At 42.4% G+C, this 20,081-nt stretch overlaps 1 protein-coding gene, 1 long non-coding RNA gene and 1 other non-coding gene across 4 annotated transcripts in view; 1 reads left to right on the top strand and 2 right to left on the bottom strand.

Moving 5' to 3' along the window:
• Positions 1-11,853: 11,853 nt before the first annotated feature.
• Positions 11,854-15,876, bottom strand: LOC147357821 (uncharacterized). Its single transcript, XR_015142105.1, has 3 exons — positions 15,764-15,876; positions 12,517-12,569; positions 11,854-11,990 (listed from the first exon to the last, which is right to left on the bottom strand). It is a non-coding gene; the product is annotated as an uncharacterized LOC147357821 (long non-coding RNA).
• On the top strand, positions 12,604-12,710 carry LOC147357822 (U6 spliceosomal RNA). The gene has a single exon (XR_015142534.1). It is a non-coding gene; the product is annotated as a U6 spliceosomal RNA (small nuclear RNA).
• A 3,033-nt stretch (positions 15,877-18,909) lies between the features above and the next one.
• Positions 18,910-20,081, bottom strand: part of OVCH2 (ovochymase 2) — a 276,389-nt gene continuing 275,217 nt past the window's right edge. For both annotated transcript variants that reach the window (XM_086340230.1, XM_086340232.1), the window contains 2 exons: positions 19,388-19,469; positions 18,910-19,165 (listed from right to left, as the gene is read on the bottom strand). In XM_086340230.1, coding sequence (XP_086196356.1) covers positions 19,393-19,469 — 77 coding nt within the window. In that variant the 3' untranslated portion in view covers positions 18,910-19,165; positions 19,388-19,392. The remainder of the gene's footprint in view (positions 19,166-19,387; positions 19,470-20,081) is intronic.

Genomic DNA, 20,081 nt, shown 5'->3' with positions numbered 1-20,081 from the left:
TGAGTATTTAATTGTTAAATGTCTGACTCACATTAGTCTGGAAATCCCACTATGGCAGAGATTTTGTGTCCCCAGGGCTTAGTACAGTGACTGTCACATAGATAACATTTATAAATATTTAACAAAGGAGTGAATGCATTCATCTCTGCCCCATAGCATTTAGCACACTGGCTGACACAGAGTAGATACTTATAAATACAATGCACGGTAGATGCTCCAGAAATACTGAAGAAAGAACCAATCCTTTCTGAAAGTACTCTGTATGCCTTGCTTGCTTAATTTGTCTCTGTAAGATGTATCACCAGATGATAAACTGCATATCTTACCTACTAGCCTACTGTCTTTCTCTTCCTGCCAGGATATAAGCTCCATGAGGACAGGATTTACTTTGCTTTAACTCCTAGAACGGTGCCTTGGATTTATTCCATGCATAAATGAATGAACTTTATTTTTTCCCTTTGATTCAATTAAAAGTCTTTATTGACTTTGGAATCTAAAGATGCCTCACTTTGTTCTATGGCTTTCTTAGTATTTTGCCTTTATCCTCTATTCTCTCTTCTCATGTTCCCTGCATAGCATGGTCCCTCTGTGTGACTAGAGGGCCAGATGGTACATCTTGCTTTCCTTAATCTTGGGGCAGGATGAAAGGGAAAGTGTTAGTCACTCAGTCGTGTCTGACTCTTTGCAACTCTATGGACTATAGCCTGCCAAGCTCCTCTACAGGCAAGAATACTCTAGTTGGTAGCTATTCCCTTCTCCAGGGGATCTTCCAGACCCAGGAGTCGAACCCGGGTCTCCTCCATTGCAGGCAAATTCTTTACTGTCTGAGCCACAAAGGCAGGCAGTTATCTGGCCTCCCAGTAATTTCAAGAGGGTGATGATTCCCCTATCTCCTCAGCTCTTCTACACACTTTATACATGTCCCTCAGATGCTTATGTGTGGCCAGATTTTGGTTTATCTTCTACTCATTTCCTGAACTAGACCATGAGCACATGTCTCACTCCCCACATCCCCAGTTTGGTAAGAGAGCCCAGCAAAGAGAAGCCCCTCAGCAAGTGTTTGCTGGAAAAAAGAAGAAAGAAAGAATGAATATCTGTTGTCACTATTTGAGCCTATATAACAGTACCGAGCCTCTCTCATTGTTGAGAATTCCCTGGGGTAAACCGGTGCTCTGACTAAGTTGATGTTTGGAGTATGTGCTTCTTAAATCACCAGCTTGTTGTGGGCTTTTCACTAGCTTTTAACTTTGAAAATGATTTATTTCTATTTTATCCTTTGAACAAATGAGCAACTCTGGCCATTTTAAGCTTAAATTGTGGTAGGCTCAGTAAGAGTCACCCACATGTACCACATCCCAGTCCTACCTAATGCTGCCTTATAGCTGCAGTGAAGTTAAAGATTTTGGGTTAAGACTGTCCTGGACTGTCTCATGGGCCCACACAATCATGATATTCTTTATAAGAAGGATACAGGAGGGAATTCCCTGGTGGTTCAGTGGCTAAGACTCCATGCTTCCAATGCAGGTCTGGGTTTGATCCCTGGTCAGGGAATTAGGTCCCACATCCTGCAACCAGGGTCCTGCATGTCACAACTAAAAGATCTCGTATGCCACAACTAAGACCCGGCACAGCCAAATAAATAAATATATATATATTTTTTTTTTAAATAGAAGGACATAGGAAGGGACAGATAAGAAGGTGATGTGATGCCAGAAGCAATTGAAGTGACATATTTTGAAGATGGAGGAATGGGCCAGAAATCAAAGAACACAGGCACCACTAGAAGATGAAAAGGGAAAGGGAAAGGATTTTCCCCTTGAGCCCTTTGAAGGAAGTATCTTTACTGATACCTTGACTTTAGTCCAGTGAAACTGATTTTATAACTCTGGCTTCTAGAACTGTAAGGGAGGGACTTCCCTGGTAGCAGAGTGGTTAAGAATCTGCCTTTCAACACAGAGGACGCTGTTAGGATCCCACATGCCATGGGGCAACTACACCTGAGCACTGCAGCTAGAGAGGTCACATGCTCAAGAGCCCACGTGCCACAATGGTCGAGCCCACACATCACAGCTACTGAGCCCTCAGGCTTCAGTGAAGGTCCTGTGTGCTGCAACTAAGACCCAATGTGGCCAAATGAGTATTAAAAAAAAGAACTGTAGGAGGATAAACTTGTGCTGCTTAAAGCCAGTAGATTTGTGGTAATTTGTTACAGCAGCAATGGGAAACTAATACACTGAATGAACAATTGGTTTTGTCTCTTGTTATTCAGTTGCCAAGTTGTGTTCGACTCTTTGCGACTTCACGTACTGCAGCATGCCAGGCTTCCCTGTCACTCACCATCTCCCAAAGTTTGCCCAAGTTAATGTCCATTGAATCAGTGATGCCATCCAACCATCTCATCCTCTGTCCCCCTCTTCTTCTGTCTTCAATATTTCCCAGCATTAGGGTCTTTTCCAATGAGTCAGCTGGCCAAAGTATTGGAGTTTCAGCTTCAGTCCTTCCAAAAAGTATTCAGGGTTGATTTCTTTTAAGATTAACTGGTTTGATCTCCTTGCTTTCCAAGCACTCTGAAGAGTCTTCTCCAGCACTACAGTTCAAAAGCATCAATTCTTCAGCTCTCTGCCTTCTTTATTGTGCAGCTCTCATATTTGTATGTGAGTACCGGAAAGACCATAGCCTTGACTATATGGATCTTTGTTCACAAGTCTCTTAGGACTTGTTCATTTATACTTAGATTTACTTAAGAATATATTTCCTGTAATTTGGATAAGAGAAGGCAGGAAGTGGCACTGCCCTCTGATCTTGATGTTCTCCTTGCTCTAAGTATGGGTATCTTTTTTTAATCTTAGCAGCCTCCTGCTGCCTGGCCACAACTTCAACTTGTTGTCTCTGCCAGGCCATGTGAGCAGCTCACCCACTCCACCACTTCTGCACCCTGGCTCTCTCCTGTCCTCCGTGCATTGTCCAAAAGAGTCATCCTGAACAAAGGACCTTGGTAGGCAAATTTAGTCGATTAGGGTGAAATTTATAAGAGAACACAGATGGAGAACTCAAGCAATCAACCATGACCTAGGCAGAATATTACTTGAATTGGAGTTTCCTTGGTTTTCCTCTTCAAGGATTTTAAACTAAAGTATATTGATGCTGGGCTTCCCTGGTGGAGCTGTGGTAAAGAATCCACCTGCCAAGCAGGAGGCCTGGGTTCAATCACTGGGTGAGGAAGATCGCCTGGCAAAGGAAATGGCAACCCATTCCAGTATTCTTGCCTGGGAAATCCCCTGGACAGAGGAGTCCGGTGGGCCATAGTCCATGGAGTCACTAAAGAGTTGGCTATGACTGAACAACCAAACAGCAACAATATTTATGCTACCTGATCAGAATTCAACACTGAGCCCTGCAAATGGACATAAAGCAATAGTAATGCTTTGCTTTCTGGAATGTTTCAACCTGGACTTGTAGAACAGAAATGTGGCATGAAAAACTTTTGGCAAGCTCCTGGCAATTTGGGGCTGACACAGGCCTGATGGGATAAGATTTTATAAAGACAAAAGGCTTGAGACCCTGGGAGTGACCAGAATTTGCCAAAAACAGTTATCTTTGGGAGGAATCAAAAGAATAGCTTGAGACAGTGTCATTAAATAGAAACAATCATGGACATAGAGAACAGATATGTGGTTGCCAAGCGGGAGGGGCTTGGGGGTAGGATGGAGTGGGAGGTTGGGGTTAGCAGATGTAAATGTTTATACGTAAAATGGATAAACAACGAGGTCTTAGCATATAGCACAGAAAACTATATTCAATAGCCTATGATAAACCATAACTGGAAAAGAATATAAAAAAAGAATGTATGCATATATGTAAAACTGAATCACTTTGCCGTATTGCAGAGAGTAGCACAACACTGTATATCAACCATATATTTCAGTTAAAAAAAAATATATATATAGAGAGAGAGAGAAAATAAAAACATTTCAAAAAAGGAGACTAGCTTGAGGAGTCCTGTGCCTGTTGTCCCTCCCACACCCAGAAGAATCCTCCCTGAGCAGCTTTGTGGGCAGAGCTTCACCAGTGATGCTAGTCGAGTTCCCCCCAGTGTTTATAGCAGTTGCTTCAACTCTTCCCAAACAGCATCTGCTGTGCCGGGGCTGGGGTAGAGCCTCCAGAAGGTAGTGTGTAATTGTGAGTTCACAGCTTGGACTGTGGAGACAATAGGGAGTAACCAGGACAGCAAATGAAGCTTCCAGGGGTGGAGTTCCACCTACACAGGCAGGTGTGGCTGCCTGCCTGGGCTGGGAGCTTCAGACCTATATTAGGAGAAAGGCTGGTCTCCAGCAAGGGAGAAGGGGGAAATGTCCCAAAGAAAGATATGGAAGAAGGCATTCCTATCTCCTAGTTGCATACAATCAGCAATTTCTGTTTTTTTTTCTTTTTTTGAAAGCAATAACAAGTGAAGATGGAACAAACCAGGCTAAAGCTTCCGTTCTGAGAATCATGATAGAACATTCTTTCTCATGGAACTGCAGGGGTTACAAAGCACTTCCCAGAGTAGAAGATATCTCTCTGAAACTATTGTGATCCTTTTACGACCACTTTAGTTTGGAATAAAGAACCTCCAAGAGATTCCATGTCTTGTGCAAGGTCACAAAGCTAAGACACAAGGCCATGTTCCTGAATGTAGGTCTTTCCCCTATTCCATGGCAACCCATGATACAGTCAATGCATAAAAAACATTTTGTTCGTGAGCCATACAAACTTAAACTCAATTCCTGACTTCAAATTTAAAGAAACCTTCCATTTTTCAGCTGCCAAACCGAAGCCCAGAAATGTCAAATGATGCTTTTGGAGAAAGGACTGTAATTGGGTCATTAGTACTGAGACTTCAGGCTCTTTCAGAGCCTGCAGTTTGATGAATAGCAAGTGTAAGCTTCTTCCATTGTGGAAGAGAACTCAGATGGTATAGAAGTGTAGAAAGGCGTCTTTTTTCTCTGCTTTCCCTCCTGTTACTGTGTATCACCTGCCATAGTCCCATCTAAGTTCTCTTCCCCTCTGATCTGCTAAGGAACATTGCCCCAGCAATTCTTCCATCTTTTCCTTTCAATATCAGTTCCTTCTCTCTGCTTGACAGTTCCTGGCAGAGTACATGTGTTCTGTAATTTTTCTCATGTTAAAAAAAGTTGGTGGTCCAGCGGTTGAGAATCCACCTGCCAAGGCAGGGGACACACCTCTAGAGCCCTCAAGCTACAAATACTGTGTTCACATGCTACAATTGCTGAAGCCCATGCCTAGAGCCCGTGCTCAGCAACAAAAGAAGCCACGCAATGAGAACCCTGTGCACCCCAATAAAGAGTAGCTCCCACTCTCTGAAACTAGAAAAAACCCATAGGCATCAATAAAGACCCAACATAGCCAAAAATAAATAAATAAAAATTTTAGAAAGTTATAAAACCTTCTCTTGATTTCCATACCTACATTGAGATGCTATTCCATTTCTGAGTTTCCAGTTACAATAAAATTTCTTGAAGGAGTTACCTGTACACATCATCTTCAAATCTGTCTATCCAATTCTCTCTTGAGTCTACTCCAAAAAAGCTTTCACTCTCACCACCATTGTTGAAATTTCAATATGCCAATGGTGCAAAACCTAATGATAAGTTCTCCATCAATTCCTTCTCGTTTCTACCCCCTGTAAACATTGAAGTGCTCCAGATCACAGATCTCAGCTTCCTTGGCGATTTTGTCCTATGACAGTTTAAATATCAACCATATGCTTATTCTACATATGCAGGCTGGATCTTTTCCCCTGAACTCCATGTTCATATATTCAACTGTCTACTTGATATTTCCTCTTGAGTGGCAATAGGCAATTCAGACTTAAGGTTATCAGATACAAAGTCACAATTCTCCCCCAGAATCCTGTGCCTTATAGCCATCTAAGGAAGTCATCTCAGGAGGAGAATACCCGAGATCAATATAGTCATATATAAATAGTTCAGATCCTTTCTTTGCCATGTTGGTTAGTATACATTGTTCAAAACATCTCATTTCAGGAAATGGCAGCATTGTACTTCCAGTTGCTCAGGCCAAAATCACTGGGGTCATTTTTTACTTCTCCTTTCATACCTTAATTCAATCTTGTCATGTTGGCTCTTAGTTCAATGTCTATCTGCTTCTCACCACGTCCACTGCTTCTACTCAGATGTCAGTGTTTTAACCTGGTTATTGCAATAGTCTCCCAACTGATCTTGCTTTGTCCCATGCCTTCTCCCAGCAGTCTAGTTTCAACATAGGAGCAAGAGTGAACTTGTTTAGATGGGTTGAGGCCCTGCTTCTCCACTTGATGTCTTTTCACTCAGAGGAAAACCCAATGTCTTTCCACTAGCCCATAAGGTCCCACACAAGCTGCCTTCCCACCCAGCTTCTCTGATCTCCCTGTGTTCATGCCTCTCCTGACATACTGGCCTTCTGGTGGGTTTTGGTATGTCTCAGACATGCTCCCACCTCAGGTCTTTAGCACTTGCCATTCTCTGTGGCTAGAATGCTTTAGTCTCCAGATATCTACGTAGCCTTCACCCTCACCACCTTCAGATCTTTTCTCAGATGTCTCCTTATTAGTTTTTCCTGGACCATAGATTTTTTTAAATTGCAAACATCCTTCTATTTGGCATTCACTATTGCTCATTCTTGATTTATTTCACTCTATCATTTATTACCAACTGCTATATATTTTTTTTTACTTCTTTATTATCTGCCTCCCCATCTCCACTAGATTTTTGTCCATTTTGCTCACTGAAGTATCCCTTGTGACTAGATACCTGATGCAGATAGAGCCACTTACAAATGTTTGTTGATTAAAAGAAGAGAGAAATCTAAGAATAGCCTAAAGAGCACCCATATCCCATCAAAAAGAAAAGCCCTACTAGCCCCTTGCAATACATCATGTTAGAGCTCTTATTCTGGATATTTAAATTATGAGCTGGGCAGGAATTAGTGGCATAAAAGCAAGTCAGCCTCCCCTACCCCTTAAGTTAGGGGAAAAAAAAAAAAAACTTTTTCAAGATGTGAAAAGATGTATAAAATACTCCAGAGTGTATTAAAATTATTGATAAACAGCAGTGGTTCAAAATACTTATTTTTGAGAAAACATTATTTCAACTACATTGTCATGTTCATAATCTTGTTTCAAGTCAATTTGATTTCATTCAAAACAATTTGGAACCACAGTCTTGTTGGAATGGGTTTTCAGGATGCCAACAACAATACAGTCGTGTAACAGTGGTTCAAATCTTCCCTATTCCACTTTTGTTAATGTATATTGTTCAAAGCAAATATTATTCTAAGAAAACTAGAATGCCTACTATGTGTATTGATTGTCTACAGGGGCAAATTTATGTGGCCCTAGAACTCTCAAGGATGACCTGAATTGACGCATAATGAGCGAGACTAGCTTTCTGTAACAGGTGGCACTTTATTAACCATCATTGAATGTCTACTATATGCAGGCACTGGGCTAGTCTCATTACAATCCAGGACATTGCTTATAAATAGATGATGGTGGATATTAGGGAATACCCGAATCTGATCACATTGTTTAGGGTACAGTATATTGTGCGTAGCACCACTATGGTTAAGAAATCTATGCCCTGAGTCATTGTATTACAGTCTATCCTGAAGACAGACTGTTAACATGAGACGGGTATTCATGGAGCCTGAGAGAAGGGAAGTCAGAGAGCAGGGCTCAGTTCCAGTGTTTGCTACCCTGCTTGGCATCAGAGCGTTCTGCTTACTGGAAGGGTGACGGGGCTGCCCCTGAGGGTGATGCCTGGTCCCTGTTTGTCCTTCAAAAAAGTGTGGCAGCAGAAGTTGGGAAGAGTGGATGTACATATCCTATATCACATATTCCATTCACTAGAAGTGAACTGCCCAGCCCTGCATTAAAACACCCACCTTTGTGTTTATATATCCTCCCGCTGATCCTGGGACTTGTTTCCAGGAGCCTCCTCACTGAGAAAATCTTGACACAGTTGAGTTTCTGGTCTGACGGGGCTGAGGACCTGGACTCGTTGGGCACCTCCAGGACTTCGTTTGAGGAGCCAGACACCCTCCCTGAAACAGAAACATTTTTTTCATTGGCTCTTAAATCAAGCTTCAACAAGCATTAAGAGCTTATTTCTTACTTCTTTCTTCTTACTTTTTGATCTTGTGCCCAGAATCTTATGTGTAACACAGAAATTAACCCCAATAATTACGGTGTATGGACTTATAGTCCATAGTTAATCTTCTATAGGACATAGTTAATTTTCTTATGTAGGAATGGGTTTCAGCTTGAGTTCAAGTGGTTTCAGACTCTTCCAGGGATGTTTGAACAGGGATGGGATGGAATTAGCAGATGTCTATTTGCTTAGGGCTGAAGAGATTCCTGAGAAAGAATTTATAGTGAGGGAGAATGATCCAGGTATAAAAAGTCTGAGGAGATGACAAAAACTTAATCATTTTAAGGGGTCAATTCTGAGAACATCATGGTGTCTTCTGTTCTTTTTTTTCCAATTAAAAAAATGTAATAAAATACATGTAACATAAAACTTACCATCCTAACCATTTCAAGTGTATAGTTCAGTGGTATTAAATACATTATTATTGTGCAACCAATATCACCATCCTTCTCCATAACTTTTTTTCATCTTGAAAAACTGAAACTATGTAATTTTTAAACAATAACTCCCCGTCCCTCCCTCCCTGCTTCAAGCTCCAGTAAGTTGACCCAGGGATAGAACCTGCATCTCTTGCATCTCCTGCATTGGAAGGTGGATTCTTTTACCACTGCACCACCTGGGAAACCTCAATTATTAACACACAAAATTTACATGTGTTAATAATAAGTCTTGTGAGAACTGAGGAGGAACAATGAATGCATGATTTATTGACTAGAGTCTACCTGTCCAAATAGGATGAAATAGATCTTTTGAAGCCATAGAGTTGCCTGTCCTACTCTATGCTGCAATCAGTAGTGATCTGATTCTGGAAGCAAGGAGAAAGGAAACTGAACCCTAAAAATATAAAAGGAAGATCCTTTTCCTTATTTCCTATCTGGAGTGGGATGCTTCTGAAAAATCCAAAAACAGTGCTTTTATAAAGGACTATTCCAATCTCAAAAGAAGGTCCTTAAAACTGTCTACAGAGGGTCCCTGAGCATCCTGGAGATTCTAACCTCCCATTGTTCCAGCAGCTCCACTAGAGGCCCCCTTACCAAGCCACCAGGTGACAACTAGAGTCTTTCCCACAGGCTGCCAACTCCCCAGTCCCCCATGAGCATTGTGAGAGAGGAGAGAGACGGTGGGTGGAGAGCATACCAGCAGGAATCTGTGCCTCCCAAGAAGGGAAGCCACAGCGCTGTCCACAGCGTTCATGGAGAGAGGGACGCGCTAGGACCTGGCAGCTTCAGAGGCAAGGATGACGATGCTGAGCTGCAGTAACTTGTTGGACTTCTCTCCACCTTGAAGGCAAGAAATCTTTTTGTTAAGGTCAATTAATGTCTAGGAAAAAAATGGCATATATTTTTAAGGGATATTTGGGTATTTTATTTGTAAAGACAAAGGGAAAGAGGATTCTACTGTGTGAATTAAAAGGTGTGTGATGTTTCTTGGCAAGCTGTCAAAGAAAATTATATTACCCGAAACATTTATAAGAAGTGATGGCTGTGAGAATAAGAAAGAGGGCCTACTACATGATTTTAATACAGTCCCTTCAAAGACTAAGGCTGAGAAATAAGTGGTTATCAGGATCATGCTAGTGAATGAGTCTACATCCATGAATCCTAAAGCCAGGAGCATCAGCAGCCCAGAAACAAGCCACTGTACTTGGAGACCATTCTTCAGAAAGGGAAGTCTATCTCTCTTGTGGCTTCTTTGTCAGCTCCTCTTTATTCTCCTTCTTGAGCCATCAGACATGGAATCTTGACTTACTGAGATTACCCACAAGCTGCCAACGGCCAAATCAAAAGACCTCTTTCCCCATTCTTACAGGACTAGATTTTGTCCAGCATTTTACATTATTGACCATCCTTTTTCTTGAAACCTAAGCTCTCTCCCCAGCTTCCATGCTCTGTCCTGCTTCTCCCCCTCCCCTTCTGCTCACTCCTTCAGCCTTTCCTCAGCTTCTCCTCTCTCCCTTTGCTCCTTTTCCTCTGAAAATAGCCTTTTCCAAGGCTGCAACCCTCACCCTCACCCTCACCCATATCTGCCACCTCTCAAATCTCATCACCCCTGGCTGTTTTCTTAATCCCTAGACATCTGTAGCTGGACATCCCACAAGTATCTCTAAAGTTACCTGATACAAACTTAATTCATCTGTACCCCTCACACCCTCCCCACATCTGCTTCTGCTATGATATTTCTTTTTTGGGCCAAGAGCACATACAGAGGCAGTATACTATAGTGGTTAGGAGCACCAAGTTCTGATTTCAGACAGTCCTGGCTTGGAATCCCTATAGGCCACTTGCTGGAGCAAAGAAATTGATCACTGAGCTTCAGTCTCTTCATCTGTAAAATTAGGGTTAAGAATAGTACCAGTTTCTCAGGTTTACTGAGAGTATTATATGCACATAAAGGGTTTGGCCCAGAGTAAGGAATAAATGTCAACTATTATTATGGTTTGAGCTTCCTGGGTGGCACTAGTGGTAAAAAACGATTAGCTTTTATCTACTCAGTCACTTGAGTCAGGTACCTGGAAGTTATTTGCATATGTGTGTGACTTTTTCTTTCCTCCATTTTAAGCATTATTGGTCATCAAATCTTATTGAATCTGTGGACACAATGTTTTTTGAAACTACTTTTTCCTTTTTGTCACCCTTATAGTCCTTAGCATATTTTATTTGGGCTCTTACATCTATGCATCTTCTCTACTGTCAGAGTAGTTTTTCTTTAATACAGGTCTTCTTTACCCCCTGTGCTAGAAGGGCAATAGTTCCCATCTGTTGGCTACAAGATAGAGTCTAACATTTTTAGCACCAACATAAGACCCTTTACAACTGGAACTCAGGCTGTAATTTAAGGTAATCTCCACTCAATTCCCCCTGTCAAAGCACCAGATTCATAGGACTGCCCCCTTTGCCCTGACTATCCCTCTGCACAGCCTTTTTGATCCCTTGTTCTTGCCAGTCCCTCTGAATGGAAAGCCTTCCCTTCTGTTTCCCTAAATATTTTCTGATTCTTTTAAGACCCAGCATAAGTGTCTAATCCTTAGTTAAGCCTTCCCTGATAGTTCTAGGAAGTCACTCCCTTCTCTTCGTTCCCTCTGAACACAGTTCTCACGTATGTCAGTGTTTATCACCTTGTACTGAGGACAGCGGCACACCCTTCGTAAACCCTATGCTAGAAATCATGGGTTGTTTTATTTGCTTTGGTGTCTCCAGAGCCTAACTGAGAGTCTGGCAAAAAGATGGCGCTCAGTGAAGACTTGCACGTGACCATGGAAAATAATGAATGAACAAGGGATCAACTGTGGGCCGGGAAGGGTGGCACAGCACCAGAGCAGTGGGGAATTCGTCCCAAAGCGGGGCCGTGCAAGGATGGCTGGGCTTAAGCTGAGTCTCGTGCAGGCTCTGTCTCTGCAGTTGTCTGACTGTCACTTCAACTTTATCAGCCTCAGTTTCTTTTCGTGAACGCAGGGTAAGGGTCCTCACCTGTTCACACGTCAGGGGCAGTGTGAGAGATGCTGAGAGCAGGTGTGCAAGTCAGGAGTCTGTGAAGGGCTGTGGGGATGGAAGGTTCCCGGGACACTCGTGTGAGGCTGATCGCAGACCTGGATGGGGGCCCCTATCCTGTGGCTGTGCCCCATGCTGGAAGCAGCTGCCCATCGCCTCTCACAGGCACTCGGGCTGGAAGAAGGTGGTGATTCATGTGAAGCAAGTCTACCGGCTGTGGTGGTGCCAAGTGGTAGTCCGCAGGGGTGCCACAGGACGCAGGGTAGCTTGCGAGTTAGGTGATGGACCTTTTCTAATAAGACAAAAGGAGTGGTAAATAAGCCCATGGAAGAAGGGAGGCTCATGGAGCCTGAGTGCTTGAACTCCCTCTGAAGAGGAAACAGCATGAAGTGAGGGCACCTGGTCACCGTGTGGGATGCTGTCAGACTGCCCCTTGTAAGTGCCCGCATGGCTCCAGGCAGACAAGGGCGTCAGGGAGGGATTCCTAAATGACTGTAGCTTGTTCTACAGTCTTACAGGGCGGGAAACAAGGGAAAGCTGGCTTGTGGGCAGTAGAGGGTTCCCAGGAGAGGAAGAGGGCCTCGACTGTGAAGCTAGACACAATTGACAAACTTGGAATTGGCTCTTAAATCCTGTTTCTCTTTTTATAAAGAGAAGGGAGACTCAGTCCAAATCCTGTACTCTGGGCCAGAGACATCTATGAATGACCAACCTCTGATCAATGCTGTGGTAGGCCCACGATCTGTGGGGCTGCGGCAGTCACAGTGGTGCTGGTGGCCAGGCAGGCTGGAGAGAAGGGAGGCACCAAGGTCTCTTACCTGAGGGGAGCCATTGGCCAAATCATGGATGCTTGCTTTCACCACCCAGGTAACTAGAAAGTGAGAAGAAAAGAAATCATAGATACGGTGCTTGCTTCGGCAGCACATATCCTAAACCTGGAATGAAACAGAGAAGATTAGCATGGCTTCTGTGCAAGGCTGACACACAAATTTGTGAAGCGTTCCATATTTTTGTGTAAAATAGATGACCAGTGCAAGTCGGATACATGAAGCAGGGAACCCAAAGCCAATGCTCTGGGACAACCCAGAGGGATAGGGTGGAGAGGGAGGTGGGAGGGAGGTTCAGAATGGGGGGACACAAGTGTACCCGTGGCTGACTCATGTTGATGTAAGGCAAAAACCATCACAATATTGTAAAGTAATTATCCTCCAATTAAAATAATAATAAAAAAATCACAGATATGGCCTCATTAAGAAAATATGGGGTTAGGGGACTTCTCTGGTGGTTCAATGGCTCAGAAACCATGCTTCCAATGCAGGGGCCCGGGTTTACTCCCTGGTCAAGGAACTAGATCTCACGTGCCATGACTGAGTTCACGTGCCACAACTAAGACCCAGCACAGTGAAATAAATATATACATATTAAAAAATCTGGGGTTAGGAGGTGGCTCTCCAAGGAGCCCTAGAATCAGAGGGAAAGCAAGGCCACCATCTTGACCACTGCAGTAAAGGCAGCAGCCATTCCTTCCAGAAGCCCAGCGAGGCTCTAGAGACTGCTCTCTTCTCTGTGTATATAGATGATCCTAGGGCTCAGGAACATGAAGCAGTCTGTTTGACATCATTTGATGAGTTAAGAGCTCTAACAGGAGCATAATCAAGACTTGCAGCTTCATTCTAAAGGTAATAGCTATGCATGTTCATCATCTGCAGGAAATAACTCAGAGCCACGGTCTCAAGGCCCTGGTTAGCCTGCCTGTCTGGGTCAGCTGAAGAGACTCAAGAGGGTGCAGCCAGAGGAAATAGGTTAATTACCAAACAGTTTTCTGAAATAAAAATAAAATTTCTATAAAATGAGAAGATACTAGGCTAGTCTAATTTTTTTTTAAAGATTTTGAAAATATCCAAAATTGGGAAAGTAGAAAATATCACAAGGTATCATGGGGAAATATTTTGTACAACACAAAGCAGTTAGTAGGAAAATCTGAGTGTTATAGCTGTTACTAGATGATAAAAGATCAAAATTGAGTGAAGGTGACATTTTTAAACCTAAAAACTAGTAACCAGGAAAGAAATTGAGAAAGTTACTGTTGGCATCTTCAAGGAGTAGACGGCTAGTATATTTAATCACATGACATCATTATTTATTATTCTCCCGTTGTAAGTTTATGCACAGCATAGAGCAAGAAGGAAAGCGCTAAGAGAAAGTTGCTAAAAGAACAGATCTTAAAAGTTTTTATCACAAGGAAAAACAATTGTAATCATGCAGGGTGGTGGAAATTGACTACATTTACTGCAGAGATCATTTTGCAAAAATACAAATATCAAATGATTATATTTTATACTGGAAACTAATATGTTACACGTCAATTATACCTCAGTTAAATCAAAGGCGTGTTCTCCAGTTCTTTTCATGAAGAATGGTGATACCAAAATCTGACAAAGGCAGATGATAGAAAAGTATAGCCAGTGGTTCTCAAACTTTCTGGTCTCAGGTCACCTTTACACTTTGAAAAATATCACTGAAAATCCTAAAGAGCTTTTGTTTATGGAAGTAATATTTATCAATAGTTAACATGTTAGAAATTAAAGCAGAAATTGTTTAGATTATGCCTTTTTAAAGATAACTACAATAGAACTATTAGGTGTTAACATAAATAACATGTACTCAAATAACCAAATCTTCCAAAACAAAAAAAATTTACATTAAACTGGCATTGTTTCCCATTTCTTCAAAACTGTTTAACGTCTGACTAAACAGAAGACAGATGGAACTTCCTATCCGCTTTTTACATGCAGTCTGTTGAGATATCACAGATTATGTAGTCTCTAGAAAACTCTATGACACATTCCTGAGAGAATGGGAGTGAAAGGGGATAGTATGTCTTAACATTACTATGAAAGTGTTAGGTCCTCAGTCATGTCTGACTCTTTGTGAAGCCATGGACTGTAGCCTGCCAGGCTCCTCTGTCCATGGAATTCTCCAGGCAAAAATACTGAAATGGGTAGCCATTGCCTTCTCCAGGGGATCTTCCCAACCCAGGGATTGAACATGGGTCTCCTGCACTGCAGGCAGATTATTTACCATCTGAGCCACCAGGGAATGCTGGGAAAGATTGAAGGCAGGAGGGAAAGAGGGTGACAAAGGATGAGATGGTTGGATGGCATTACCGACTCAGTGGACATAAGTTTGAGCAAACTCCAGGAAACAGTGAATTACAGGGAAGCCTGGCATGCTGCAGTTCACAGGGTGGCAAAGAGTTGGACACAACTTAGCAACTGAACAGCAATTACTATGAAAAGCATTTTGACCTTGCAGACCCCCTAAAAGGATCTTGGAGATCCCCGTCGGTCTCCAGACCACATTTTGAGAACCTCCACTGTAAGTCAATTTCAATTATGAATGTTGATGCAAAAATCTGAATGAAACATTAGTAACAGAGCCCAACAGTACATTGAAAGATGAATGTATCATGTCCAAGTGGGATTCAGAACTGTAGGAATGTTAACTCTGCCAGGCTTCTCCATCCATGGGATTCTCCAGGCAAGAATACTGGAGTGGGTTGCCATTTCCTTCTCCAGAAGAACTTCCAGATCCAGGGATTGAACCCAAGTCTCCTGCTTTGCAGGCCAGTTCTTTACCATATGAGCCATCAGGGACGCCCTTAGTAAACCTATTAACATAGATTTAATATACTAACAAGTCAAAGGAGAGAATCACTTAGTCATTACAATAGATGCTAAAAGTATTTCAAAAAATTCAATATTCATTTCTGGTTTAAAGATCTTAGGAAGAGAGGTATAATAAAATATATCTCCAAAAACCAGCCTTCTGTTTAGTTTAAATATACTAGAAGCATATTTTAGTGTGAAATAGTGTGAAGGGGCAGAAATTTCCCAAGCACTCAGGAACTCAAGTTCTGCTGGGGAAGCAGATTGCCTGTGATGGTGGTGAATGGGAAAGCAGCAGCAGACCCTAGTGGATGTCAGAGATGGTAGCTGAAAAATTAATGATCAGTCAAGTTAAACCACGTGCTTCCACCATGCTCCATTCCCCAGGTGTACTTACATATTGGTGAAGCAACGAGCAAGGGTGACTACCTGGTCTTCCCAGCAATGCTTGGTGGCAATCTGCACACTGACCTGCTATGGCCAAGAACTGACCATGGCCTCCTGCCTCCCACAATCTGCCTGGGAAGGGACCTGGAAATGGGGAGAGAGAGCGGTGCTGCAAAGCCCACCTGGAAAGGGGCCAATGAGACACAACTTAGCTACCCATGAAACCTCCTCCTCATCAAGTCCAGGTCTGAGCATCTCCCTTGGACTGGGAACTCTAATGATACCTGGAAATAATGAGAAATGCTTATTGAATTCTAGAAATTATATATATATATATATATATATATATATATACACACACACACACACACACACACACACAACTTATATATAACTAGAAATGATGTTTTACCCAAGAGTAAAACATCAAGCTCACTCTTGCCTTTTTTTTTTTTGGTACCACTTATCAAGTCTCCAAACACTTTAGATCCTATATTCACAGTATATCTTGAATCCATCTTTTGTCTTTGAGCTTGGATCTTCAACATTGCTCACCTGGACTACTCTCCCTGGGGTTAATCTCTCCCTGTCCTCTCACTCCCAAATTAACCATTGAAGAGTGCTTGTTTTGATTATATCACTCCCCTGATTATAACAATCCAAGGTTCCCCACAGTGTATGGAATAAAGTTCACATCCTATTTTTCTTCATCAAATAGCCCCAAACAGCAGTGTCCTAATTTTCTCAGAAGTTATTTCTTGTATTTTCTGGCATTCAGGATTTTCTTGTATTGTGGTTTTTGGTGCACATTTCCCAATTTGTTGTCAACTTTACAGCAACCCACTCCAATACTCTTGCCTGGAAAATCCCATGGATGGAGGAGCCTGGTAGGCTATAGTCCATGGCGTCATAAAGAGTCGGACACGACTGAGTGGCTTCACTTTCTTTCACTTTGTCAACTTTATTAAAGTAACATCCACACAGAAAAATACTCAAATAATAAAACACTTTAAATGAATTTCTAAGAAGTACAGCTGGAACCCAGATCAAGATTTAGACTATTAGAATCTCTAAGGACACTTCAGGAGTCCAGTCCAGTCACTATGCTTCCAAAGCATAACTGCTATCCTGACATCTAACACCATCTATGTTTCCGATGCTTTTAGTTTTACATAGCAACCCACTGCAGTACTCTTTCCTGGAAAATCCCATGGGCAGAGGAGCCTGGTAGGCTGCAGTCCATGGGGTCACTAGGAGTCAGACACGACTGAATGACTTCACTTTCACTTTTATGCACTGGAGAAGGAAATGGCAACCCACTCTAGTGTTCTTGCCTGGAGAATCCCAGGGACCGGGCAGCCTGGTGGGCTGCCGTCTATGGGGTCTCATAGAGTCGGACGCAACTGAAGCAACTTAGCAGCAGTAGCTCTATTCCCTGGCATAGGAAGTGGCAACCCTCTCCACTGTGCTTGCTGGAAAACTCCATGGACAGAGGAGCCTGGTGGACTACAGTCCATGGGGTTGCAGAGTCGGGTATGAATGAGCACACACACACTCTCTCTCTGTACGTGTAACTTTCATTATTAGGATATAAATCCCTTTACGATATCTAGGTTAGTACCTATGTAGTTCTCTGTACCTATCTCCCCCATGCCCTGGGCTCTGGTACAGAGATTTATCCAAAGAGGACACCAAATCAGGGCACCGGATCAAGACAACGTGACAGAATGTCAACAGTTGAGGAATATATACAGGAGTTCATTGTATTATTCTTCTGTCTGTTCTGTAGATTTGGAAATTTTCAAAATAAAAGTGAAAGACAAAATAGCTTATTGGACGACTTATGCAATCCAGTTTAGGTGTGCTATTTAAAACAGGACACATGTAAACTCTTTATCTTATCCTTTGTAAGTTTTTGTGTATTTGTATAAGGGAAGAAACCCCTAAATGTAGGTGGGAGTTCAGTGAGAGGGAATCAGGAAAGCCTCCCTTACTGGAGCTATTTGTGGATTATTTACTTTTATTCATCAAATATTTATTTGGCATTTCCTGTGTCCTGGGCACTGTGATAGGTGCTGGGAATAAAATGATGAATAAAATCTAGCCGAGAGTAGTAATGAGACTCCTTGGCAGATATCCTGTGTAGGTCAGGCTGAGAGAAGACTTTGTTGACTATATCTTCCCCTGGTGGCCAAGAGCAGGAACTGCTGCAGACTCACCACAAAGAGGTTCCACCCGGGGTTTCTATGACTCATGCTGTCCAAGCCAAAAAACAAAACCCAGAAAATTCAGACTGCTTCTATCCCTCCTCACTAAAAGAAATACTTACCCACCAGACTCTGTTTTTCTGTGCTCCACGTGTCAGATAATTTATAAAATTAAAAAAATTTAGTTAAAAATAAGGTGATTTTTCTTTAGACAAAATATCAAAATGGCAATTGGAAAGTTCCCTTACCCTCAGCCTCTACTGCCCCTTCATCATGTTTCCCACAGGGATCTGGATGCCACACGTGGATGTAAGTGATGTTACAGGGGAAACAAGGAAAAGAGAAAGCCCAGCTTCTCAATGCTTACCTGCATACAGACATAGCAGTTCACTCACTTTGTTTGCAGCGGATGGATCTTGTAAGTCAGATCAGATCTGGCCAACTATTTACCCAACCCTACTGAATGAATATTTGGATTGGGAATTTGATTCTGTGATTTCAGTGCTGCTTTGAGCAAAGGGACAGTGACCGCATCCCATCCAGCTCTATGTGACAGCTTTTTTGATGTGGCAGCTTGGCCAGGCTACAGCCTCCAGTTATTCAATAAAACATTAGTCTAGATGTTGCTATGAAGGGATTTTGCAGATGTAATTAAAGTCCCTAATCAGTTGACTTCAGGTAGGGAAGACTGTCTTGGATTGTCTGAGTGGGCCTGACATCATTAGTTGGAAAGGCCTTAACACAGAAGGCTCCCCAGGAGAGAGAAGACACTCAGCTTGTGGAGAATGGCCTCAGCCCACATCTGTGAAATTCCAGAGTCCTGTGATCTTCCCTTTCTGCCTGCCTGCCTTATAAACAGACTTGCTTAGTCAGCCCCCAAATATCCAGTAAGCCGGTTCCTGGCAAATAAACTTGCTAGATCTACCATAATAAAATATCACAGACAGGGTGACTTAGACAAAAATTTATTGCGTCACAGTTCTGGAGCCTAGAGGTCTGAGAGGAAGGTGTTGGGAAGGTTGAGTCCTTCTGAGGATGAAGATGATGATGATGGACAGCCTGCTCCAGGCCTCTCCTCTAGCTTCTGGCGTTTTGCTGGCCATCTTCAGCATCCTTTGGTTCGTAAAAGACGCATCACTCCAGTCTCTGCCTTCATGTCCGCGTGGCCTTCTCCATATGCGCATGTCTCTCTCTCCAAATTACCCCTTTTATAAGGATATCAGTCATATTGGATTAGGGCCCATACTAATGATATCATTTTAACTTGATTGCCTCTGTAAACACACTGTCTCCAAATAAGGTCATAAAACGTGTCCTTAGATACTGGACATTAGAATTCCAATATTATCTTGTGGGGGTTCTTGGTTGAACCCTGGACTAATACACTGCATATGCTTCTCATGGTCATGTTCTCCAAAACAGCTTACCAGAATCACTGGATTCTTTCAGGTGGTACATTCCATGTCTCCAGAAACATGGATTCATTCTCTAATCCAGAGATGTTGAAATCTGGGTATAAGCATAATACAAGTGCTCAGATCATGCAAACAAGGTCAGTGTTTAGGGTTTATCAGAAAATTATTATTGTTAGAATTCTGGGGGCATCTCGTCAGTTAGATTTTATGGGTATTTGAACTGGAAAGTGGAGTGTTTTAACTATAACCTGGGTTTGCCATAAGCAGCTATTTATCACTTAAAAAGAATGAACATCTTGAGAAGCCAGTAACTAGCTTTCTAGGATTTGGACAGAGTGCTCATGGGTGAGAGAGCTTGGAAGGAAGCTGAATCTTCTGGTGTCCAGGGACCAGGGGTCGGTGACAATACTTCATGTCTCTGAACCTCCCTCGTGTGTCACACACCCTGGCTCCTGACCAACCATATCTTGTCTGATTTAATCCTTGCTACATTCTTATCATGTGTTTATTACTCTCCCATAATAAGACTGAGGAGGACGAATCTTAGGGGACACTTAGGTCACACATCTAGTAAGGAAAGGCCAACATTCAGACATACAGTTGATCTTCATTCTTTGTGGATTCCGAATTTTCAAATTCACCCACTTGCTAACATTTATTTGTTAATTCAAAACCAATCCCCCTGGCACTTTCACAGGCATTCACG

The sequence above is a fragment of the Bos grunniens genome, chromosome 15 (genome assembly GCF_055505025.1).
Source record: "Bos grunniens cultivar Pamir isolate PY7600 chromosome 15, Bosgru_T2T1.0, whole genome shotgun sequence".
In the NCBI taxonomy this organism is placed as follows: domain Eukaryota; kingdom Metazoa; phylum Chordata; class Mammalia; order Artiodactyla; family Bovidae; genus Bos; species Bos grunniens.
Note: the sequence above shows the minus strand (reverse complement) of the source record. Positions and strands in the feature narration are given on the sequence as shown.